Source organism: Papaver somniferum, chromosome 3, assembly GCF_003573695.1.
Source record: "Papaver somniferum cultivar HN1 chromosome 3, ASM357369v1, whole genome shotgun sequence".
NCBI lineage: Eukaryota > Viridiplantae > Streptophyta > Magnoliopsida > Ranunculales > Papaveraceae > Papaver > Papaver somniferum.
In genome coordinates this window covers 78,148,131-78,174,057 of record NC_039360.1, presented here as the reverse complement: position 1 = coordinate 78,174,057, position 25,927 = coordinate 78,148,131, and the positions used below count along the sequence as shown (strand labels likewise).

At 36.0% G+C, this 25,927-nt stretch overlaps 2 protein-coding genes across 2 annotated transcripts; both read left to right on the top strand.

The window, feature by feature from the left end:
* Positions 1-161: 161 nt before the first annotated feature.
* On the top strand, positions 162-12,474 carry LOC113356576 (ABC transporter D family member 1-like). The gene is made up of 26 exons (XM_026599747.1): positions 162-624; positions 1,547-1,735; positions 2,084-2,336; positions 3,140-3,364; positions 3,640-3,837; positions 4,001-4,455; positions 4,617-4,755; positions 4,848-4,926; positions 5,485-5,723; positions 5,904-6,208; positions 6,287-6,401; positions 6,509-6,667; positions 7,344-7,443; positions 7,543-7,651; positions 8,021-8,111; positions 8,425-8,549; positions 8,667-8,816; positions 8,948-9,020; positions 9,858-10,038; positions 10,116-10,274; positions 10,513-10,674; positions 10,769-11,005; positions 11,186-11,349; positions 11,464-11,516; positions 11,600-11,678; positions 11,970-12,474. Exons 2-26 carry the CDS (start codon positions 1,674-1,676, stop codon positions 12,054-12,056), a joined length of 3,999 nt encoding a protein of 1,332 aa, XP_026455532.1. The 5' UTR covers positions 162-624; positions 1,547-1,673; the 3' UTR covers positions 12,057-12,474.
* A 6,805-nt stretch (positions 12,475-19,279) lies between these two features.
* Positions 19,280-22,376, top strand: LOC113359662. The gene is made up of 5 exons (XM_026603255.1): positions 19,280-19,300; positions 19,553-19,672; positions 21,318-21,500; positions 21,597-21,830; positions 22,164-22,376. Exons 1-5 carry the CDS (start codon positions 19,280-19,282, stop codon positions 22,374-22,376), a joined length of 771 nt encoding a protein of 256 aa, XP_026459040.1.
* Positions 22,377-25,927: the final 3,551 nt, after the last annotated feature.

Genomic DNA, 25,927 nt, shown 5'->3' with positions numbered 1-25,927 from the left:
GTCTATTTAATTTCCAAAACTAGAAAACTTAAAAACACAAAACTCAAGTAAGATGGAGACGAAACAATTTGGATCCCAAACATGAGCTACCCCTACCGAGACGTACGGACCATAAGTTAAAAAGCCGATTTAAAACCTGACTGACTTACGGTTGGTATACGGGTACTGGTAGTACCATAATAAGATGGAAATCTAGATTGCCACGATGCATTTCTGGGACTCCGGAATATTATCAATTCAATAGACCTGACTTGCTGAGAGTCTTCATGACATCACCCACCCTTTTCTGATTTTTCCGGGACTCTCACCAAAATCTGTTTATCTCTCTCTTTCTCCTTCATCACTTCTCTCACGCAGTGTGAAAAAAATTCTTCTGGGATTTTAATAAATAATTCTTAGGGTTTTTAATGGAAAATTAGGGTTTTTAGTATTTATATTATGGTCGATTTGATCATAGAAGAGAGAGTTTAATGATCTCTTCTTGATCAAAAGATAGAGATATAGATATAGTAGATTAGATAGGTATATACAGAGAAGAGAATTGTCGATCCAACTGAAGTGGAAGAAGAAGACTCTGGTGTACTTCATTTCTTATTGTGGCGATTAAATTTTATCTCTATTCAGGTAAAATTTTCATTTTCTTCAGTATTTCGTAAATTGAATTCTCTTATTGAATTGTTCATGGATTTAGTTTTTTTTTTTTTTTTTGGATTTTAAACGCTCTTCTGTATTTGTTAAGCTTTAATACTGGATTCCTGGAATTGTGATGAGATCCCAAATGAAAATGGAAGTCTTAAGTAGCATTTCACTGCATTTTTGGGAAGAATAACAACATGTAGTACTGCGAATTGTTCTGAAAGATCTAAAGATAATTTCTCATTGTTAGACTAATTAACTGATTTTATCATAGTGGTATTATGGTCAATGAAGAAAACTAGAGAAAGGACTTTTTCAACACACATAGTTTTCTTGGTGTTCCCTCATAGGAAGGTAAACGAGCTTTTGTGATAAAGATAGCTAGGGAAAGAACATTCAAGAAAACCCCAAGTGTGATCTAGGTTCAAAAGTATTAGTTTCTCAAAATTCACTGGAGTTAAACATACCTTTTTCTGGTCTTTTAGTTTCAGTTCTTTGCTTTTTGGGTACTTAATAGCTCATGTGTTGCACTAAGGATTCTGTGATTTACTAATGGGAAATTATATAGGGCGCCTATTAGGAGCTCACTTCTTCACTTTTTGGTGGCTAATCACTGCTATTCTTAAGACTAGTTAAGGGTTTTGTTTGGAAATTAAGTTACTGTTTGTGGAGTTGCTTAAATTGAAGTAATTTAATACTTCTCTGTATGAGTTTGGATCGTTTAGTCCATCTAAATCAGTAAGGTTTTGCACATATCGTCTAGTCCAGTGTGTTCTGGAATCTTTTCTAGATACCACAACAAGTTCAACTCTCCTCGCGAATGGTTATGTGTTCAATATGATATATCATGCTTGATGTTTTGGTTTATGAAAGACTCAAACAACTAATAATTCCCGTCATTATGCTGTAGGTTATACTGGAAGAATGGCGTTACAAGGTTATATTTTAGCATGTCAAATTCTCTGCTTCTTTAATTTGCAAAGATAGTCTTTTCCATCTGCTGACATCTCCTTGTTGGAAAAGAGCCATCTTAGAAAATGCCTTCTCTTCAGTTATTGAAGTTAACTGAGCATGGTCGGAATCTTTTGGCTTCAAGAAGGTATCACTAGTTTTGATGTTCTTGCTTTTATATCCATGACAAAAAGAAGTGCTCAACGATGAATCTTAAAATTATCACATGTTTCATGTTTTAGTTATGAGGAATATTAACTCAGAAAATTTATACATCTCTATCCCCGAAAATTGATGTGTAAAATATCTTCAGTCCATTTCAAGTCCATGCTGCTGAAATTAAAATGTACACCTTATCATCCTAGTAACAACATCAAAACATTTGATTATCTGAACTATGAAATATCCTGTCAACGTAATAGATCATACGTTTGATACCCTTTCATGGACAGTATATTGCTTATCCTTAACAACCTGTTTGTTGCTCTCGAATCAGGAAAATCCTGGCTATAGCTACGAGTGTATTAGTTGTTGGTGGAACAGCTGTGTACATGCAATCACGAAGTCGTATTACCACCAAAACGGTTGTTGATAAGAAAAGATCAAATGAAGTTGATCAGAACGGTAAAGTTGTTAAAAAAACAGTAAAAAAAGGGAGATTGAGATCTCTCAAAGTACTAGCAGCTATCCTACTGTCTCATATGGGCAAATTGGGTGCGAAGGATCTTCTTACTCTAGTTGCTATTGTGGTAAGCTAAGTGACTGCATACTTGAACTTATCATTTAATCTATTTCCTAGTATCCACTATATCAATATCTCTATCTACTTTAATGTTTGCGCATATGCAAGAGTATTTTGTAACTTGTACTCTTTAAGCAGAATCTGGCAAATACTTTATGCATGTGTTCGATTGGCTTATTAGTTATTACACTTCCTTCGCTGACTCCTTCACGAAAGAGGATTGAATTCCGCATGTTTGATTAAGCACAAAGGCCCTTTCTTTCTTAGTGAAGTAAATAAAATCTGTGGGATTCTTAAATACATCAGTATCAAGGATTATCATCTCAATTGCACAGACTGTTTCTGTCAGTTGATTATCGTAAGAGTATAAATATCGGTAAGTGCAAATAGTGCATGAATAATACATCAGTGGAAATGTTTCCGTCATCATCGGATGGATACAATTTGTACCAAGTAAAGTAAATTTTTTCTAAATCCTGTGGGTCAGGTTGATATAATTCCATACAGACTGTGAAATTTGGTTTAGTGCTAGTTTAAGAGGTCATTTGAATCGTTAAATAAGAAAAGAAAAAAGAAAAGAGAAAGAGTTTATGAATTTATACATGGAGACCCTGAAATGTTCCTGTCTAGGAAATTCTTCACATGTTGGGTAAGATGTTACTCATATGCTGATATCATTCTAGGTAACAAATTCTGCTCGACCATGTTTGTTAGGGCACCACAAAACTGTTGATGTGCGTCATATTGCTTTATACTCGATAGTCTTTATTTATTTATTTTAATCTTTAAACTGATCTAATGCTTTTGCAGGCCTTGCGAACAACTTTGAGCAACAGACTTGCGAAAGTGCAAGGGTTCCTATTTCGTGCCGCTTTTCTTCGACGTATACCGGCATTTTTGCGTCTGATTCTTGAAAACCTTCTGTTGTGTTTTCTTCAATCAGCCTTGCTTTCAACTTCAAAATACATAACAGGAAGCCTAAGTCTGACGTTCAGAAAAATATTGACTGAAATTACTCATGCACATTATTTTGAGGTACTGGATGCACATTATGTTTTCCTTGCTTGCCTTCATCTGTTATCAGTTATACACTTCTTGTTATCAGATGGTTTGGCCTTTCCTGAAGAATGAGCGGCTTATGTTTTTGGTTGTGGAAGTGAACTCAAGTTGTATCTGTTGAACAGCTATGAGATTGTAACCATATATTTAATTAGTTGATGTGTAGCATCGTAGAGGGGTTATGATATCAGTTCTTCATATATGCTTCGCATTGATTTATATTGCTTACACCAACATTGCTTTGGTTTCAGAATATGGCATACTACAAAATATCTCATGTTGATGGACGGATAACAAACCCTGAACAAAGAATAGCTAGCGACATACCTAGGTTCTGTTCAGAATTAAGTGACCTTGTACATGAAGATCTTATAGCAGTCACTGATGGTCTTCTTTATAGTTGGCGTCTTTGTTCTTACGCAAGCCCCAAATACATTCTCTGGATATTGGTAATTCGTCTCCCCTGGATTTCTTAATCTTTACTACATTTCTGTGAAGTTGCTGCGGCTGTGGTCATCTTTTCCAGTTACTCCTTTTTCCGTCTTTTTTTTATCATTCTTAGATGGAATATGAATTTTTTTTGTCAGCTGACATTCTTTGTCACTTTCTCAGGCTTATGTAACAGGGGTAGGGGGGTTGATTGTAAATATCTCTCCTTCATTTGGGAAATTGATGTCCAAAGAGCAACAATTGGAAGGGGACTATCGACAGCTCCATTCAAGGTTAAGGACCCATGCAGAAAGTATTGCATTTTATGGAGGAGAAAACAGAGAAGAATCACATATTCAGCAGAAGTTCAAAAACCTTGTCAAGCACATGAAACTTGTTCTTCATGATCATTGGTGGTTTGGAATGATTCAAGATTTTCTGTTGAAGTATCTTGGTGCTACAGTAGCAGTTGTGCTTATTATTGAGCCTTTCTTTTCTGGGGATCTCAGACCTGACACTTCCACCTTGGGAAGAGCTGAGATGTTGAGCAACCTAAGATATCATACAAGTGTTATAATATCTTTATTTCAGTCCCTTGGGACTCTTTCTATAAGTTCAAGACGGCTGAACCGGTTAAGGTGATTTCATTGACCTATTTATTGTTGGTGCATTTAGCCTTTCACAGATTTAGGTGTTATGACGCTTGAACCAGGCAGGTGTTTTAATGCTACAGGATGGTAAATAATAATAAAATAATTTGTCAGATGTAATATATTTTTTTTGTCTTTTGTATTTTCAGTGGTTATGCTGACCGCATTCATGAACTAATGGTTGTCTCGAGGGAGTTAAGTGCACATGACAATAAAAGTGTTATTCAAAGAAATGGAAGCAGGAATTATATTTGCGAGGCTAATTACATTGAGTTCTCCGGCGTCAAGGTAATTGTAGTATTCTGCAATGTGCGCCTCACTTTGTTACATCACTATTTTGTATTATTTCATTGTTCTGATTATAAAGAAGCTGCTTTCAGGTAGTTACACCGACGGGCAATGTACTCGTGGATGATTTAACGCTTAGGGTTGAATCAGGATCTAACCTTTTAATTACAGGTAATATTTTATTTTGCAGTTAGGATTTCAATTGTTTGTGTTTTATTATATCTCTTAAATAAAATTTGATTGGTATCAGTAATTTAGTATCTATTTATGTTTTGGGTCGTTTTTTTTTTTTTTTTTTCATAGTTGTTCCTCGTATGACTTTACTATTACTATAGAACTTAGAGAAAGCTTACTATTTTCTCAATGTTGGAGAAGAACTAACTATTAAGATTCTCCTAGGTATATCTAAAACTTTCCCTTATATGTTGTGATATGCTAAAGGAAAGATATTAAGCTTGATTTATCTTCTAATTTGGTCATTCCCGCGGTAGAAAATATAGGTCATATTGAAGTCGTCCAGTGACTTGGTAAACTGTTATTTTAGCTATTTGAGTTGTACTAATCCATGGATCACAAGGCTTTTGCATCTGAAAGTTCATGGTACCATAATTATGGGTGTATATGTTTTCTGACCAGCATTTATTCTTGCCTTGAATTTGAATTATTAAGTTTGTGTTTGCTCGTCATGTTTTTGCACTGCGAACTTATGCGCCTGTCTTTTTTGTGAAGGTCCAAATGGCAGCGGGAAAAGTTCCCTTTTCCGAGTTTTAGGAGGACTGTGGCCACTAGTATCTGGTTACATTGTAAAGCCTGGTGTTGGATCTGATCTTAATAAGGAGATTTTTTATGTGCCACAAAGACCGTATACAGCTGTAGGAACACTCCGAGATCAGCTAATTTATCCTCTTACAGCAAGTGAAGGGATTGAACTACTCACTCGTAGCGAGATGGCAGAGCTTTTGAAAAATGTACTCTCTCTCTCTCTCTCTCACACACACACACACACACACACACACACACACGCACGCACACATGCGCGCGCGCCTGTGTACATGCACACTGTGTATATAGGACTCTCCTTTTGACATGCTATCTTATCCTAAAGTAACTCCAGTTGAGATCGTCTTGAATTATTTTTTCTTTGCTAGGTTGACCTTGAGTATTTGTTAGATCGTTATCCTCCCGAAGAGGAGATAAACTGGGGTGATGAACTCTCTCTAGGTGAGCAGCAAAGATTAGGGATGGCCAGGCTATTTTACCATAAACCCAAGTTTGCTATTCTCGATGAATGCACAAGTGCTGTTACTACTGACATGGAAGAACGTTTCTGTGCTAAAGTTCGGGCTATGGGGACATCATGCATAACTATATCACACCGTCCTGCACTCGTTGCTTTTCATGATATTGTTTTGTCTCTGGATGGGGAAGGGGGCTGGAGAGTTCACCATAAGAGGTTTGATTTCTGGGTTCTCGCATCTGTTCTTCATAGCGTTCATGAACTTTCAATTCTAAACTACTTTTACGACTATAGGGATGATGAATCTTTGGAGATTAATGAAGTTGAGAGCAATATGATAAAGTCATCTGATAAGCACCGACAAAGTGATGCCATGACTGTTCAACGAGCCTTTGCTCCCACTAAAAAGGTCTTAAGAGGTCACATTTCTTCTGAGCATGTAATTGATAATGTATTACTTGCACTGACATTGTTAGTTCTCTTCCTGGCTGTTTTTGTGGTTCCTGTTTTTACCAGGATACTGCATTTACAGGTACCAAGGCACAATCCTATGTTCCAGAGGTATTGAGAAAATCTCCTGTTGTTGATCATGAGGTTCCTTTGCCCGTGGTCCCCCAAATGAAAAACACTCCAAGGGTACTGCCATTAAGAGTTGCTGCAATGTTTAAAATATTGGTAAAGATCTGAATCTTTCCCATAACTTTTGGTTGCTATTCGTTGAAGGTTAGAGTCATTTAGTATGCTTTATTGATCCATCTTAGTTTTTGAGTTTATCCATAAAACAATACCTAAATACGTATTGGGATTAACATAGGACTGCTCCAGATAATACCAGCTTACCTAAAGTTAAGTGGGCATCAAATCTTTTTGGTTTGGGTTCATCTGTGAGTCTTGAAGAATCATACCACCTTTCTTCTTTATTAGAAATAAATATGCAATAATATATGCAGCATAGGCATGTACCTACTAAAACAGGTTCACACTTCTGCTTCTTCATCCTTTTCTTCTTTTGTTGCGTTATTATCATTTAAGTGTATAACTACTGCTACTCCTTCTGCCTGGGTTTCTCTTTTGCTGTTGATTTGCTGCTTTATTGTAATAATTCAACTGCATTATAGTATTTGAATGCATGTATTGTAAAAGACCTGGCATGAGATGGTACATGAGTGGTCTGTGTTCTCATGCCATAAATTTAACCAGTGCACACATGTTTTTTGTATTAACAGTCTTTATTTACTGCTGTAACTTGTCTGTCTTTAAATTTAAAAACTCGGTGTAGTTTACCATAGTATTATATTGACTGGATGTGGTATGACGTGGCTCTGGTTTTCTTTACTCTGCATCATTCTAGGTACCTGCATTGCTTGATAAACAGGGGGCTCAACTTTTTGCGGTAGCTTTACTTGTTATATCGAGGACATGGATTTCAGACCGAATCGCTTCCTTGAACGGTAGTCCAGAGCTTATTATTGTTGGTCTGATCTACTAGTGAAAGTGCATTATATTCTTTTTGGTTCCTTAATTAGTTTCCATCACTTCTGATTTTACAGGAACCAGTGTAAAATACGTTCTTGAACAGGATAAGGCAGCCTTTATTCGATTAACTGGCATCAGTGTTCTTCAGAGTGCGGCATCTTCTGTAGTTGCTCCTTCCTTGAGGTAATTCAGGAGATCTAAACCTTCTTGGAGATCCCTAACAATAAAATCCTCCAGGAACAACATGAAAAATGAGGGAAAATATTTATAATATGGAAATTTCAGTTTTTGAACACTGTTTTGCTTAAATAACAGTACTAGCATGCTTAGTTTCATGGGTGTCATGTTTTAGGCATCTAGCAGAGTTGTTTATGTACGTGGAATAGTGGATTTGTAATATTGGTTATTACAATGGGAAGAGGGATAAGTGTCTGGCGTTCTGCCTTAGGTCGTCATTCACGTACCTGAAGTGAAACCACATGCATCTGGGCTTTATTAGATGTTATTCGTTCTGTGTTTTTTGAGAGTGAAACTATTCTATTATTTATTCAGGTACTTGACAGCCAGACTGGCTCTTGGGTGGAGAATTCGTTTGACCCAACATTTGCTGAAAAACTATTTGAGAAAGAATGCTTTTTACAAGGTAATTGATCAAGATTCTTGGATAGTTCAAACATATGAGATGTCACAAAGTCATTTAATTTTAAAATTTTAATGCTATAAAAACTATTGCAAATACAGTATATATTAAATTCTGGTCTATCTATATATTCTTTTGATCTGTATCAAGTATTAACATGCAATGATTGGATAGAATTTAGGATATTGAGCCAAATCTTAGAGTTTCTTGCATACAAACTCGTGAGGTGGACTTCAATGTAAACCTATTCGTCGTGGTCGTCAAACAACTCCTGGTTCCAAATATTTGGTAAATGGCATTTTTTTTTTCTCTCCAGGTATTCAATATGTCAGGAGAAAATGTTGATGCAGATCAGAGAATAACACATGATGTGGAAAAGTTAACTTCTGATTTAGCAAGTCTTGTCACTGGAATGGTGAAGCCTTCTGTTGATATACTCTGGTAAGTGCATTATGCTGATATTAATGTTATTTAAATACTGATCTTATAATTTTTCAAGATTTTAATAGAGATCCCAACTTTACATTCTTCCTTCATTTTGGTAATGGATATTTTCAGGTTTACTTGGAGAATGAAATTGTTAACTGGCCAAAGAGGAGTTGCTATACTATACGCTTACATGTTACTTGGTCTGGGTTTTCTGAGGAGTGTAACACCTGAATTCGGTGACTTAGCAAGTCGAGAGCAACAACTTGAAGGAACCTTCAGGTTTATTCTACGCATCTTTTTTCTTATCATCTGAAAATATCATCAAACCACATGGTTCTGAAATCATTTTTCTGAATTATGACCACTTAAGAGATGCACTGCCTAAAATCAGTTCCATTTTTCATTATCAGGTTCATGCATTCAAGACTCCGTACGCATGCTGAATCTGTTGCATTCTTTGGTGGTGGTTCTCGAGAAAAAGCTGTAAGATACTTTTACTGTTGTAGTCCATCACGAAGAATTTAGCGTCTGCACATGTTTTGAAAGTACACACACCATTTTCACCTTGAGTTTTGTTTCATACACCATACTATATGAAATTCCGTGCTGTGATGGACTTGAATTCAGATCCGTCATCAGTGTCTCCTTCAGTTGATTTTGCTTGCCGCAATTATCTTAAAATACCGTCCAATAGAAATTAGATATTAACATTATTCTCCACTGCGGTTGCTTCTGAAATAGCATTTTGTGCAATCTGAAAGTTAAAACTGGCTTCCAAAGATCAACATAACTGAAAACAGTTTAGATTCTTAATATTTGAACAAATATCATGTAATGACTTAAAGTTTCATGCGCTGTGGTCAGATTTCTAACTATCACCTGTTCTCATAAGCCCCTTCTGTAGTTGTCTTTTAGATTTCTGCAATAATTAGTTGACTTGCACTTTAAAAATATCTGGCCCTAAGGGTCATACCATGTGTACTAGTCTGAAGGGGGCATTCCTTTATCTTTTCTGTTTGTTAATATGAGGTCTGTTAACTTGAGTAATTGACTGCTTATGTACTGCTTTATAAACTTTATGGCGTGTTTGTTTTGCATTTAGCCAGCCTTGTTATTATTTTCTTTCTGGTTCCATCTAGCATGATTAGTTGTGGGAAGCTTTATTGTATATGAATGTCTTGTTGTAACTACCCACTAGAAATCTTTGAGTATTAAACTGTTCTTTCTCATTGTATGTTTCCTAACTTCCTTGGTCAGTCTATTTTTGTTCATACTAGTTATTGCATATCTGAATCATTTGATAATTGACACCTGGAACAGATGGTAAATGCAAAATTCAGGGACCTTCTTAATCACTCTAAGCTACTTCTGAAGAAGAAGTGGCTCTTTGGTATACTAGATGATTTTGTCACAAAGCAGCTGCCACACAACGTCACCTGGGGTTTGAGTTTGTTGTATGCCATGGACCACAAAGGAGATAGGGCATTGACATCTACACAAGGTATAGTGAGTATTGAAAATATTGTTGATTTTTAAGTAAGTTGTTTTGAGCTCCTCAACATGCGTAATTGCGCACAGGTGAGTTGGCACATGCTTTGCGGTTCCTAGCTTCTGTAGTGTCACAGAGCTTCCTAGCTTTTGGTGACATCCTAGAGTTGAATAGGAAATTTGTTGAACTTTCTGGTGGTATCAATCGAATCTTCGAGCTTGAAGAGCTACTTGAGGCTTCTCAAAAAGGTAATTTAAAGAAAATTTCCTGTTTATGTTAGTTGTTAACAAGCATGCACTTTTCTGTAATCACTTAATTTAGTTGTTAACAAGCATGGACTATTTAGACAGAAGCATTTTTCTGCAAGTGTTACAGATGTTTTGGTTTGGTTAATGGAAGTGGTAATCATGGATAGTCACGTACTCATTGAACTCATGTCTCTGCTTTCTTCTTTTGAACTCACGTTATTAATGCTTTGTGATACAGAGGTTTCTCTACCGAATACTGCATCATCGTTAGAGATGAGTGAGGCAACTGTCGAAGATGAGATATCTTTCTCTGAGGTTGATATAATAACTCCCGGCCAGAAATTGCTGGCTAGGAAGTTGACATGTGATATAACGCCAGGAAAAAGCCTTCTTCTTACTGGTTAGTGAATAGTATTATTTCATTCTCTGCTGGAGTTTGGATTCCTTCTCTTGTTATGATCTGATTTAATAACTGATTTAATTGAATCTCTTAGGTCCGAATGGTAGTGGGAAAAGTTCTGTTTTCAGAGTTCTTCGTGGGCTATGGCCAGTTGTCAGTGGAAAACTGACTAAACCTCGCCAAAGCGTGAATGAAAGGAATGGCTCAAGTTGTGGTGTATTCTATGTTCCTCAACGGCCATACACCTGCTTGGGAACTTTAAGGGACCAAATAATTTACCCGCTCTCTTATGAGGAAGCAGTGCTGAAGGCATTGCAAATGTCTCAAAGAGGTAATTAAAACAGAGCACTGAAGGTGAAAAGCTGTTGTTTTGCTCAACTTTATCCGTGTAGAACGATTTATTCAAACATATTGATCTCCTATACTGTAATATCTGGAAAACATTTGACCTTTATTTTCTGTATTTGTTTCACTTCATGCTTTCTTCTGAGGGACTGATGGTGTATTGTAGGTGAAAAGTCTGAAGATGGAACAGATGTGTTGAATGCGCGACTGAGATCTATTCTCGAGAATGTTAGATTAGTTTACCTTCTCGAAAGGGAGGAGGGAGGCTGGGATGCGGATCTTAATTGGGAAGACATACTATCTCTTGGAGAACAACAAAGGCTGGGCATGGTAATTCTTATTATCAAGTGAAAATTCTTCTCATTTGTTTTACCAAGACTTGAAAGCTTAATCATTTGTTTTTGTAATCATTTCTTATTTGGTCCCCTGATTCTGTTCGTCCAGGCTCGCTTGTTCTTTCACAATCCTAAATTTGGCATCCTCGACGAGTGCACAAAGTACGCCTCACAAATACCCCTTTTGTTCTCTGACAAGAAAAGGCCTAATGCTAGACTAATGATATGTTCTTTTCTTATTGCAGCGCCACCAGTATTGATGTTGAAGAACACCTATACAGGGTAGCAACTGATATGGGCATTACCGTTGTTACCTCTTCACAAGTAAGTGCAACTGCTGTATTTTTCTTCCTCTGGTTTGTTTTTTCTTCAAATCTAGGCCAACTATTATTCTTAAAAAGACCTGAAGTCTCATTTTCGCCACCCTAAAAACTAGAGTTACATGCATAACAAGTTAGAAGTAAGCAAATGTAGGTTAGCTCAGGCTCATCTGGAAATCTAGGATGCTCTTTTAAACTTGAGTTTAATAGTGAAATGTAATTTTGCCGAGGTATCTTAGATTTGAATTGTTTATTTACTGCTTTCTCACCTCCTCACAAACGACTATTATGTCAGAGACCCGCTCTTATACCATTCCATTCTATGGAGTTGCGGCTAATTGATGGCGAGGGAAAATGGGAGCTACGTTTGATCAAACATTAAGATCTTCAAGATATGAAGGTTTCCGTTGGCTTCATAAAGCTGGCCTCCTCTGGGCTAGCATTGTTGGCCATCTCGACGCGTGGTAGCCTTGATTGGCCGGTCCAACAAAGTTTTGCAACTTCCTTACAGGCTGATGAGTTTTGTGTTGATTCCATTGGGATGTCATCTCGGCCTAAAAAAGGAAGCCGGTCAAAGATTGTGACATGATTTGATAATAAAGATGGAAGTATACAAACATGCCAATAGTTTGTAAGTAATATTAGAATATTCTATGTACATGCATTTATGTGTCATTCAATGCTGGCATGTCTAGATATTAACATAATGTAATCCATAATTTGTTCTTTTATCCGTCCAATAAAGTAAAAGAAAGTTAGGACGCCATGATCGTTGTTCCAACACAGTAATTTGTTCTTTTTAGTCTTAACTGTTTGAGTTAGGATTGTTTAACCAGAGCCGTTTATAGTAGTTGTAAATAATAGTTGTATTGAATGTAAAATGATTGATACAAAAAATACACAGCAGAGTGTATTTATACTACACTAAATACAGACACAGGAATAGAAAGGAATGTGAACCGTCCCATGATGACAGGCTGTAACAGCTCATTGTTACTGCACCGACACTAACACGAGTGACGCACACATGTGGATGTAAGTTACAGAAAATGAAGGTTCTGCTATTACCTCCCTCAAGCTGGAATTTCCTGCAAGGAGCAATTTTCAGCTTGTGCATGAGAAACTCAAATCGAGGACCAGCTAAGCCTTTGGTGAAAATATCTGCTAGTTGTTGGAGAGTACACAAATAAGTACCCGCAAACCTTTATTGTGCACTAAGTCTCTGACAAAGTGATAATCAATAGCTAAATGCTTCATTTTGCTATGAAAAATGGGATTGGAGGATAGCTATATTTGGAGCAGCTGACAACCCCATACATCTTAAGCTACAATATTTGCAAGAAACTTATATCCCATACATCTTAAGCTGCAGTATTTGCAAGAAACTTATATTCTGCTTCTGTAGAACTCCTAGCAACACCAGTTTGCCTTTTACTGACCAGGAGATAAGATTAGAACCAAAGAAAATACAAAAGCCACCAGTTGATCTTCTGGTATCAACAGAACCAGAATCTGCATCACTAAATCCACGAATGGCCGGAAGTCCTTTTGTAGATAACATACCATAGTCAAGAGTACCCTTGATATACCTCAGAATCCTTTTAGCATTAATGAAATGAGCACCAGTTGGAACTTGCATATGAATACATACCCGATTCACTGCAAGCCCAATTTCAGGTGTTGTCCAAGTCAAATATTGTAAAGCACCTACAAGAGACCTATATTCACTTGGATCTGACAAAACAATACCATCTGACTTGGATAATTGAGTATGCGGAGATATAGGTGTCCTGCATGGTTTTGCACCAGTCATATTAAACTTCTCAAGCAAATCCAGAGCATATTTGTTTGGGTGAGAAAGAGTTGATCAGAATTTCTTTTACCTTGAAGTCCAAGGAAAAAATGTAGATTGCCTGGATCTTTGATAGGAAAATATGATTGAAAGTTGAAGTATGAAGTGACTTATATAATCCTGAGAATTACCTGTAATAATAATATCATCCATATACACTAGGATTATAGTGATTCTTGATCCAAAGTTTTGCACAAACGATGAGGAATCTGCCACTGATGGTTTGAATTCATAGGAGACTAAGACATTCAACAGTTTTTCATACCAAGCCCTTGGTACTTGTTTTAATCCATAGATGGATTTGTGCAGCTTACATACATGATATGGTTTACATGGATCAACAAATCCAGGAGGTTGTTGCATATAAACCTCATCTTCTAAGTTTCCATGTAAGAAGGTATTGCTTACAGCCAATTGTTTCAGTTGCCAACCAAAATTAACAGTCAGAGATAGAATTAACCTGATTGTATTTGGATTTGCCACATGACTGAAAGTTTCTGAAAAATCTATGCCTTCCTGCTGATGAAAACCCTTAGCCACAGCCACAAGTCTGGATTTAAACTTTTCAATGGTCCCATCAGCATTATGTTTAATCCTAAAAACCCATTTATAGCTAAATACATTGTAAGATGGATCTGAATCAACAAAATTCCAAGTTCCAGCATCTTTTAAAGCAGTATGTTCCTCAACCTTAGAGCTTTTCCATTGTGGGATTTTGATGGCTTCGCAGTAGAAGGTTGGTGTGGTGGTGGTATAGATGAGACAAGATTAGCAGATAGAAGATGTTTTGTATTAAAAAAAATTGGTTTAAAAATACCTCTTTTTCCTCTTGTCACATTCGATGGGAATTTGAAGTTGCAATTTCAGATGATAAACCGATATCTGCAGATGATGATGCATTAATAGGTTGAAGCTGTTTTGAAGTATTTGTTATAGTTAACTGTGAATCTTCAAATAGAATGACATCACTGGAGAGTTTTGTATTAGAAGTAGTGGTAGTTCCTTGAGACAGAATGCCAGAATTATGAGCTAAATCTGTTGGTCTCAAGGGAAAACTATCTTCATTAAACACATGTCTTGAGATATATATACTTTTCCAGTTTTAGGGTCTAAACACCTGTATCCTTTGCATTGAGTTATAACCAATAAACACACAGTGAACACTTTTTGGTTGTAATTTATGAGTAGTATATGGCCTTATCCTTGGAAAACAAGATGAACCAAATGATATGAGAAAGGAATAATCTGGTACTTGAGCAAACAACTTCTCAAAAGAAGACAAAAATCCTAAACTTCTGACATGAAGTCTGTTGATAACAAAATCATCTGTCTGAAATGCGTCTACCCAGAACCTATCAGACAGTTCAGATTGTATTAAAAAATTTCTAACTATATCAACTAAATGTTTGTGTTTTGACTCAACCACTCCATTATGCTCAGGAGTATGAGGACGTAAGACTTCATTAATTATACCATGCACACACATAAAATCGTTTAGATCATTGTTTAAAAATTCACCACCTCAATTTGTTCCGATTCTTATAATTAAAGTATGAAGTAGTTTCTCAACCATAGCTTTGAAGTGCAAGAAAATAACTTTGAATTGTAACTTTTCATATAAAGGATAGATCCAACAAAATTTAGAAAAGTCATCCACAATGTTAACATAGTATTTGAATCCACTAGATGAAGTTACATGACTTGGACTCCATAATTCCATATGAAGTAATTCAAGTAGAGACGTAGCTCTATGAGCTGACAATGTAAATGGAAGTTTGTGAGACTTTCCTAGATGACATTCATTACAGAAAAGTGGTGTTTTTACTATATTGTACAAGTCTAAAGTTTTACAAACTTTCTGAAAAACCTGAAATGAAGGATGAGCAAATCTTTGATTCCATGTAGTAGTTGATGAAGTGATGCTAGTAAAAGCTTTTGGAGTTGAAGACTTCAGAAAATGCATTGGATACAATCCTCCTCTATGTGTCCCTTGAAAAATGATCTTCCCAGATAAGAGATCATTAACAGCAAAACCAAGAGAATCAAAAGTAATGGAGCAGTTATTGTCACTGGTGAACTTGTGAGCTGAGATCAGATTCTGTGATGACTTAGGAACAAGCATGACATTTTTCAGATGAAAATCATAATAAGAAGTAGATTTATATACATTAAAAATATGAGTTATTGTCATACCTTCACCATTAGCTGCTTAAATCTCCTCTGGCCCCTCAAAATAAGTAGCTTGTTGTAACTCATTCTCATCGTTGGTAATGTGATTATTGGCTCTAGAATTAGCATATACCCAGGATTTTCTCCCATTATGTTAGCAGTAGCAAGCATCGCACTCAAGTTGTGAGGAGTGTAGGAATTTTATTAAATATTGGTGGAGGATGTGAAGAGGAAGCACCATAATTTGGTCTACCTCTGATTGAAGAAAAAATTGGTCTAGCATTAGCAACAAATGCTTTGGAATTTGCTTCAGATAACAAATCTTTTTGTTTAGATGAAACAACTATTTCTTCACTTAAGAGAAGGTTATGCAACTCCTTAGATGTTACTGGTGGATTTCGAATTCTGATTGATGTAGAGAAAGAGCATCTCAACCTAGACCATTGAGTTTGGTAACCACTAATTCATCATCATTAATCCTAGATCCGGCAACAAATAACTCATCCTTGACTTTCTTGATTTCACTGAGAAAGTTAGAAACAATACCTGAACCAAGTTTTAAAGATTGTAATTTGAGACGTGGTTGAATCGAATGAGTAGATGAACTTCTTGTAAATATTGATTCACTAGTATCCAAACGATATGTTGTTGATTATAATGTCATCCAGTCGTATCTATCTAATTGGTTGTCCTTTTTTGAAAAAAAAAACTAAATATATTCACTTACGAATTAAAATCCAAGCGGTTCACATTTCTCAAGCTCTGTTATTAGGAACAGATTAATTATGTGGATACTATAACATCGTACCTATTACGATGTTTCGTTTTTGATTCATGTGTCAATTAACCTGGTACACTAATGAGATTTTTTCCATTAAAAAAGCTCATGTGAGATATAAGAAATTTTTATGAATTTATATTTCCAAATAAGTCAGGTATACTAATTGCAACAAGATTATTTTTTTCTAAATCAAAGTTTCTCAATAAAGCTAGTGTTCGTAGTTCAAGAAATAAATATTTTTCTCCACAATATTATTCAATTTGAGGGAAGAAATTAAAAGGACGACTAACAATAGAACAAAAAATATTTATTTGATATACGATTTCAAATGAAGCTTTTTTGTTTTCGTATGAAAGTAAAAACTTGCATAGGAACTTGTCATGCGTGTAAAAAAATTGAGAGGATTATTTTTTTGTCGGGGAAAAAGAAAAAACAAGTAAAGAAATTTGTTTAGTGCTGAAATATTAAATTAAAATGATGACTAGGATTCTCACATCCTCTAGTAAAACCTCTGAAACTAGAGGATGGCCTAGAGGTTGTGATCATAACTAACTTTCCACCTAATCTTCACAATGAAGATTACATCTCTGTTGGACAATGTGTTTTTTTTTCTTCCAAAAAAGTGGATAAATTTGACGGTGCCATATTTATAGGAAGTTCTTATAGTCCCCTGTTGGAGATGTTCAAAGGGTATAGAGAATCGAATCGGAGGAGACATGTTGCTTCCAACAAAGCACCGTCTACCACCATACCAACTTGGTTGTTGGTGATAATACTTGACGTTTTTTTTAATATCTATACCACTTCTACATCAATGATCAAAACTTAAACATGTTTTCATTAGTTTAATGATATTTATAGGCATACATGTAGCGATTCCATAATTAACCATGAGTTTTCGATTCACGATTTAATATACAATTCATTTCGCAAAGTTGAAAAACGTTACGATTTCACAACCTTGCCTTCTAGAGTATCTGAGAGGTATCCCAAAATGTCCCCTACCCTTTTCGTAATTAAAAAAAGGAGATACTTTAAATAGAGTATCTGATACCTATCTCCAGGTATCCCAAATATCTGACACTGATACGATGTCTGTACGGATACGTCACCAATTTTGAAGTATCGGTGATTCATAGATTTTAGGTTAACCAAGGGTGTGGCAGTGTGTTTAAAAACTTCTATTAGTGCCAAATCACTTTTAGGATGGCCCTTCCACCATCATGCACACTAAATTCTCAACAAAGAGTGAGTTTTCCTCTTGGGCTCGTTTCGTTATAAGAGAAGAAAAAGTCCATTAAAATGTCTCAAGTTAAGAGTTAGGGTAAAAATCCATATAAGTAAGGTGGAAAATTTGATGTTTGGTCCTAGGCCCATATAGTTATTTATAGTAGGGTAAAAATCCATATAAGTAAGGTGGAAAATTTGCTGTTTGGTCCTAAGGTCCAAAGTTTTTTAAATCAAGAAAATGACTACTATACCCTACAACTAAACATGTGTGAAACAACAGATTTCTCAGTATTCCATATATGTACTGCTGATCTATAATCTAAAAAACAAATGCATGTTAAAAAAAAGTAATTAGTCTATGAAAAACAGAATCGAACACTTTTATTTCAGTATTCCATATACATATGTGAAAAATACTAGAACCCCCTACTATATGGGTTCAACATATACAAGCCCCACAAAGTGGATCCTCCACTATCAACTCCACACTTTCCATTTTTGATATTTCTAGGCCCAGAACTTTTTTTTTGGGCCTGGTTTTGAATTTTCTCGGATTGCTGACGTCATCAGGATTTTTAATAAAAGTGAAAATACCATAATTACCCTCCAGTATTTAAAGCTGTTTTATACGGTAACAGAAATAGAAAATCAAATCAAATTAGTTTTCAGCTCTCTATTCTCTCTGCTCTCGTTGATTTTTCTTCAGAAACAGAATTAGGTTTTTTCTTCACACGAAATTGTTGCATTGAAGAACAAGAGTTCGTTAGTCTGTTGCTGTGTTGAAGAGGAGATGAAGAACAAGGATTCATTGTTGCTTTTTCTCAATTTATTGATGTTATTCAGTAGATATCAGATCTGACGAGTTTGAGACGATGCATTGAAGAACAACAAATAGGTTTGTATCAATTTTATCTTTTGTTTATATCGAATAGGTTTGATTCATTACTTTTTCTGATTGATTGTTTGATTTCTATCTTCTACTGATTTTTGGATTTTTGTTTTGTTTCGATTTTATTGAGTCTGAGAAGAAGAAGAAGACAGTTTGGAATAGAGAAATCAACGTAGGTACGAATTGTGATTTCGATCTAGTTTTCCATTCAATTGATTTTGATTGTTACAATTGCGATCTAGTTTTTTCACTTTTTTTATTTGGTTTTGATACTGAGTATGCTTTTGTTGATGCTTACACAGGTTTGGTTGATACCGAGAAGAGGAATAGTAAGAATATTGTTTCAGAAGTAAGAAAAAAATCAATCTAGGTAAGAATTTTATTTTGTTTTTGATTTCAGATCTGTTTTCAATTTTTTTTTGAATTATTTGTTCTTCTTGCATGTCCGATCTGTTAATTTTTGTTGATACTGAGAGGAGTATGAAGAAACAATTTTGTTTTAGTAGAACAACTTCAATTTGATTTGTTAGACATGCTGTTTTTTTGTTACAGTATGTGTAACTTTAGGTTACACATATATATCTTGTTGTATTTTTAAGCATGTGTAAGGAAGGTGCAGATTTTTTTTAGTTGCAGCATGTGTAATTTTAGTTTACACATATATATCCTGTTTGTATTTTAAGAATGTGTGAGGAAGAAGCAGATGTTTTTTAGTTGTAGCATGTGTAATTTTAGTTTACACATATATATCCTGTTGTATTTTAAGCATGTGTAAGTTGAAGTTACATATATATGTCCTGTAACATGTTTATGTGTAAATAGTTGTATCATCTGTATCTTTTACTCATATTTAACTTGTCGCATAGAATATACTTTTCACGAGGGGGCAACGCCCCCGAGTTAATTGCATTCGTTTTAAAATTTTGATATTGTTATTGTGTGTTTGATATTTTTCAGGTTGTCATGGATCCTGTTAGTTGCGTTGCTGTTAGTTGCATTGTTGTTGTTCGCTACTCTTCAGATTTTATTACCCTGCGTGTTAATACTGATATCAAACTTGAAGAGTTTAAGGAACAAGTTTGCAGGGAATGGAAGCAGTTTACTCCACTTGGTATTACTTTCTTCTTCCGAGAAAGTGGGAAAGATTTTCCGCTTGACTGTGATTTTTCGTTGCAAGCTCTTATATCCATCACAAATAGTAAACAGAAGACCAGTGTTGATATTTTCTTGCAAAATGTTCCTCGTGTGGCCTTTTCCTCCAGCTCTAGGGAAGATTCTTCTATTTCTAATGGGTCTAGTAGTACGTCTTCGTCCAGAAACAATCTTACGGTTGCAATGTATTTGGAAGATAAAAGCAAGCCTGCGAAACCTTTGTTATCGGATGGTTGGCCCAAGGTTCTTGGTGAGATTGGTCATGTGTTTGTTGAAGGAGTTACGCAAGTCAGGGTTGCTTTCACCAAGTATCGTCTTCGCACTGGTTTCCAAATGATTGTAACTCACAATGAGCATTCTAGGTTCACGGCTAAGTGTGCAGATGAAAAATGCGGCTGGAAATTCCATGCAACTTCTATCGATGAAAGGAACGAAATGTTTCAGGTAGATTTTCCGTGTTCTGTCATCTAATGCTTAATATATGTTATGTTTTGTTACAGTATGTGTAACTTTGGTTTACACATGATGTTTTTTTGAATCATATTGTGTTTTGGTTGAATTGTTTATATTTTGTATGAACCTCTTCAGGTCAGGTTTTATAACCCTGAGCACATTTGTGGTGCTGGTGGGGGCAACTTGAACCAAACTTACTCCACCAGCTTCTCGTCTAGTTTGATTGAGGAAGAAGTTCGCAAAAATCCTCATAAGAAGCCCAAGCAAATTGCTGCTGATTTCCAGACCAACTATGGGATTAACATGGAGTACTATCAGACATATAATGCTAGGGAAAAGGTTTATGAGATGATTTATGGCGACGATATCAAGTCCTACTCGCACTTGGTATGGTATATTGATGCTATAAGGGAAACCAACCCTGGTAGTGTGACAAAGTTTGAACGTGAAAATAAACAGTTCCAACGGATTTTCATCTCATTTGCTGCATGCATCAAGGGGTACCGGTTTTGTCATCCAATGGTATACTTGGATACTACTTTCCTTACTGGTACATTCAAAGGTTGCCTGATGGCAGCTACTGGGATCAATGGTGGTAAAGGTATGTTTTTTTTTTTTCTTGAACAACTTCAGTTGACAAATAACTGAGAGTTACACATGTGTAACTCTCAGTTACACATTACTTTACTCAGTGTGTAACTAAGAAAATAGCATATGTAATCTTAAGTTACATATTTGTTTTAGCATGTGTAACTTGTATTTACACATTGTTTTCTGTTTATTCTTTCGATTCTGCACAATTTTTTTTGTAGGATTTTTCCCCCTTGCTTTTGCACTAGTCGATTCTGAGACGATCGACAACTGGGAGTGGTTTTTAAGGAATTTGACTAAAGTTGTTGGTGATGGGAGGACAATCACCTTCCTTTCGGATCGCCGTGAAGGACTCTTGCAGGGTGTTCCACTTGTTTATCCAGATGGGTTCCACAGCTTCTGCTACTATCATTTGACGAAAAATATACCCATCACTGCAACAGATCCTAGGTACTCGCTTGTGATGGACCATTTCCGAGAGGTGACATACGCACTCTCACCTGAAAACCATGCGAAAGCCATACAGAAGATTAGAGACTTGAACTGTGATTGGGTGGATGATTACATCGAGACAATCCCACCTGAAGCATATGCGAATGCATATTTCAAAGGTTGTCGGTATGGACGAACATCTAGTACTCTAGCAGAATCAGTCAATAGCTGGGTTCTGGTTCACAAGAAGATGCCTGCATCTGCTCTTCTTGATCAGGTTAATTGAGTGTGTGTGTGTGTTTTGCTGTTTTGTTGTCTTTTTATTTCATGTTTTGTCACTTTATGTATTCATGAGTTTTTTTTTGCTTTTCAGATTAGGAGGAAAATAATGTGTTTGATGGCGGAGCGTCGTGAAATTGGTGCTAATATGATGACTCCATTAACCCCTGAGTATGAAGAAAAGCTTGTGGCTCTTCAAGATGAAGGTTTGGCTTGGGAATTATTGGTTGCTAGTCCTACCGTGTTTGAAGTTATTAGTGAAAGGTCTCACATGGTGGACCTCGAACACGAGACTTGTACCTGTCAAAGGAACACGAGACTTCTCTATGTATGTTCTTTTTTTTTAGAATGTGTATATCCACTTTACATTAGATATATGCATGTGTAAATAATAGTTACACATTTATTTTGCAAGTGTAACTTAAAGATACACATCCTGTACATGCACCTGTAGCTAGCTAATTTTGAGTGTTTTATGATTTGTATGTGCAACTAACTGATTTTTGATTTTGTTTTTATTTTCTTCCAGGTGGCGCGTATATGGTTTTCCTTGTGCTTATGCTCTTGCAGCCATACGCAAGATTAAACGTGAGGCTATTGATTTCATTTCACCGTATTTTACAAGCGACTATTTTAGGAAGACTTATATGCATGCATCCAGCCGATTCCCAACTACAACATGCATGTTGAATATCATCCAGAAGACACCGTCAACCCGCCTACCGTGAAGAAGCAACCAGGTAGACCACCAGGGAAAAGGATTATAAGTAAAGGTGAGAAGAAGGTGAAGAGGAAAGTTCGTTGCAGCAATTGCAAGGAAACAGGTCACAACAAGGCAGGTTGCAGGAATCCTCGGAAGTTCACACCCCACTAGATTTAGCCTACCAAAGTTCATTTCTGCAAGTAATGATTTGATGTGTGGATTCTTATTTGTCTTGGATTATTTGTTTTTTAGTTTTCTTCATTTCGGTTCTCATGGACCAAACGTTTTTATTTCTCTGCAACGTTGATTATGTGCAAGGATCTTTTGTTCAGATTTTATATTTTGTCAGTTCACAGTTGAAATGCATTTTATTCTATTTTTGATTTATTTATGTACGTCTGATCAGTGGTCAAATGCTTGTGTAACTTTAGTTTACACTCAAATATGGATGTGTAACCAGAAGTTACACTGCTGTGAATGCATGTGTAACATTAGCTTACACATGATAAATGCTGGTATAACTTTATTTTATTTTGATTTATTGGGTAAGTCCGATAGATGGCTTGTGTAACTTCAGTTTACACTCAAATATATGGATGTGTAACCAGAAGTTACACTGCTGTGAATACATGTGTAATATTAGGTTACACATGATAAATGCATATGTAAACTCTGGTTACACCTTCTGCATTAAGTTAAGGTGTGTAGTTACTTAACCTGTTGCATACTTTCTGAAACCTGTACACACAGCAGTAGAAGTTCTAACAAGATAAAAGTTTTTAATTCAAAGAATTTCAATCCAAAAATATTTTCAAAACCAAGAACTGCTAAAATCTACTAACTGATGAAATTTAAAAGTTTCTAACAACATATTTTCCAAGTCTAACATCTGCTTGTGGCTAACAACATATTTACGAGTATAGAATTTTTTTCTAATCCTAATGACTGCTTTACACATCTCTGGATGGATCCGAAATAATCTTGTATATCATGCTTCCTCTCATGCGGTTCAGCTTGTCAGTCCACCATAGCATCATACTTGAGCTTAATTTTTTGTCAAGTGGTTTATTCTTCATCCTGATCTTCATGTAAGTGCATACACATGGAAGACAGTCAGGAATTGAACCTTGTGGGGGCGAAGGGAGATTCTTGGCATTTTCATTCATCCCAAGAGCATAAGGACACAAGAGTCTCAGTTATGTAATAATTGAAAATGCATATTTCTTGGATTGAAGAAGGTGTTCACCCCTGAGTTCCTTAACGCTTGACGAGTTCATGTAGGACCAAGGATTAGAGCTCTTCAATTCATACTCCAGCAGTGTGTGTTGTTGTTGCACATTGGGGCGAAAAGTCTGACTCCATCGTTCTTGTACTTGACATACTCCTTCGCAAGCTTTGGAATCCAAAATCTCTTGAATTCTCCGTAATCCTTCAAGTAAGAGGCCTGCAAAAACCATTTGGAATGTCAAACTCACATTTTTAATCAAAAGTTACAAATGAACAAGTGATTATGTAAACAGAAGTTACACATAGGGCCTTGGGTTTTACACTGGAAAAATAAGGATGTGTAACTTCAGATTACACATTATGACTGCATTTGTAATCCTATATTACACATTATAACTGTTTTCCGACATAAAAAAAACTCTAGAGTATGTTATCATAATCTTACAACACATACTACACATTATAAGTGCAATTAGATTTTAAATATATCGAAGTACTTACGTATGCTTTTGGCGACAGGAATATCGCTTTGTCATACTTGATGTTAGTGTTCATCTTTGTCCTCAATCTGCTAATGTAGAAGTCGATGAATTCTGACTCCAAGAAGGATTCTTTCTTGGTAAGCTGTAGCATTAGTTCTACAGATATATCAAACAGGTGGCTACCATCTTCGTTGTGTTCAATCCAAGTAATGTCTCTGCATTTTACAAAGAAGTAAACTATTAATCAACATAACATAATCAAGTAGTAAAACACAACAATCAATAACAGAATCAAGCCTACTTGGAGTCAAGCTACTTGCGTTTTCGGATGAGTATTGAAATATTCAAACACTTTCTCCTTGTTCTCGCCTTCCAGCCTTTCGATAACTTCTGAACCTTTCACATCCTTTCTCATTGTTCCGTCATCTTCTTCAGCAACCTCAGCCATTCTTTCTTTTTCTACTTCTGGTACTGGGTCCATTATTTCTTTTTCTACTTCTGGAACTGCGACCATTCTTTCTTCATTAATAGTCTTCTTAATCTTCTTTGGCTTCTTTTAATACTTCTTCAGATCTTGTGTTGGAATTTTTCTATTCCTCAGCACACGTTGTTGCATGAATGCTGGTTGGTTTTCTCTTATTGTATTCGCAGCTTCCTTCAGTAACTCTCCTACAGGTCTTGGAGTTTTATCTATTCCAAGGCTAAAAAGTTATCCTTATTGTAGCTGCGCAAACAAATATAGGCAGAATTTAAAAAATTAGCACATGTATGTCACTTAAGAAGATAACCTCAAGCCAAAATAATAATGTATTATATGTAACCTCAAGCTATACATGCCTTTTACAATGTGTAACTTGAAGTTACACTTCCATTACAGACAAAACATAAAGGAAAAATAAAATGGAATAGCAGTTACAGAAGCAAGAGTGATTACCACTTGAGCTAGGTTCTGCATTCTCCATCACTGCAGATCCATGTTCACTTTTGTTAATGTCTCTGACAATCTCATCTAGCATTTCACTCACTGGAACATCCGTCATATCAGTAGGGTTAGCTTCTAGTTGCACCAAGCTATAGGTATGAGCATTGTCAGGCTGTGTTTGCTGTGTTGTAGCAGTTATCACCATGGAGTCCTCAAACTGTGTTGAAGCAAAACTGTCCTCAAAAGTTTCAGGTGTTGTCTGAGTTGGAGCAGTCGGAACCAAACAGTCACCAACAGTTGCAGGTGTCTCTTTAATGACATCTGCATCATCTCTTGCGGCTTTCTCATGCTGCTCAACCACACCACCACCTTCTGCATATTTCTTTTGCGCCTCATCAGCAGCATGCGTCTCTTCATCAGCTTTCTTCTGCGCCTCATCAACAACATCTGCAGTAGTGCGCTTTTTCTTACCAATGCGTTTCTTCTTTGGAGGAGCCTTGCGCTCCTCTGCAGCAGTTTGAGCTTGCAAAATTGTTGGCGTATTTCCAGCTGCAAGGGGCTCATACATGGAACTGCACAAGGATTGAAATGAGAATTAGGATGATGATGATGATGTTAAATTTTTTTGATAAAATTTCAAGAAGAATATATATCATGTGTAATCGACTGGCTTGGATAACTAGCATGTGTAACTTCATGTTACACATGAATATGGCATGGATACCTAGTGTAACATGGAGTTACACATGCATCTAACTAGTGTAACCAGAAGTTACACATGCATATAGCATGTGTAACTAGGGATTACACATCCATATGATTAGTTTACTCAACATTTATTAAGTCTAATCAAGTTAAATAAGCATATTAAAAATGAACAACTAAAATATGAAATTAAAAAGGTTCAAAGACCTTAGTGTCAACTAATTGGGTACCTCTATCAAGTTAAAGAAGCATATTAAAAATGAACAACTACTTACATTCTTCATGGAAGGAAGTTTCCGCGTCATCTTTCTCTTTCTCTTGCTCAGTCTCTTTCTCGGTCTCTTCTTCTTCATGCTCAGTACTTCCATCTCCTTGTTGCTCAGTCT

Excerpts from the sequence above, each read along its gene's own strand:
- LOC113356576 (XM_026599747.1), top strand. The coding sequence starts at position 1,674 with ATGCCTTCTCTTCAGTTATTGAAGTTAACTGAGCATGGTCGGAATCTT. Across the intron at positions 4,927-5,484 it reads ATCTAACCTTTTAATTACAG|GTCCAAATGGCAGCGGGAAA; the intron begins GTAATATTTTAT and ends TTTTTTGTGAAG. Across the intron at positions 7,444-7,542 it reads CCGAATCGCTTCCTTGAACG|GAACCAGTGTAAAATACGTT; the intron begins GTAGTCCAGAGC and ends CTGATTTTACAG.
- LOC113359662 (XM_026603255.1), top strand. The coding sequence starts at position 19,280 with ATGTGTGAGGAAGAAGCAGAT. Across the intron at positions 19,673-21,317 it reads TTGAAGAGTTTAAGGAACAA|AAGATTAGAGACTTGAACTG; the intron begins GTTTGCAGGGAA and ends AAAGCCATACAG. Across the intron at positions 21,501-21,596 it reads CATCTGCTCTTCTTGATCAG|ATTAGGAGGAAAATAATGTG; the intron begins GTTAATTGAGTG and ends TTTGCTTTTCAG.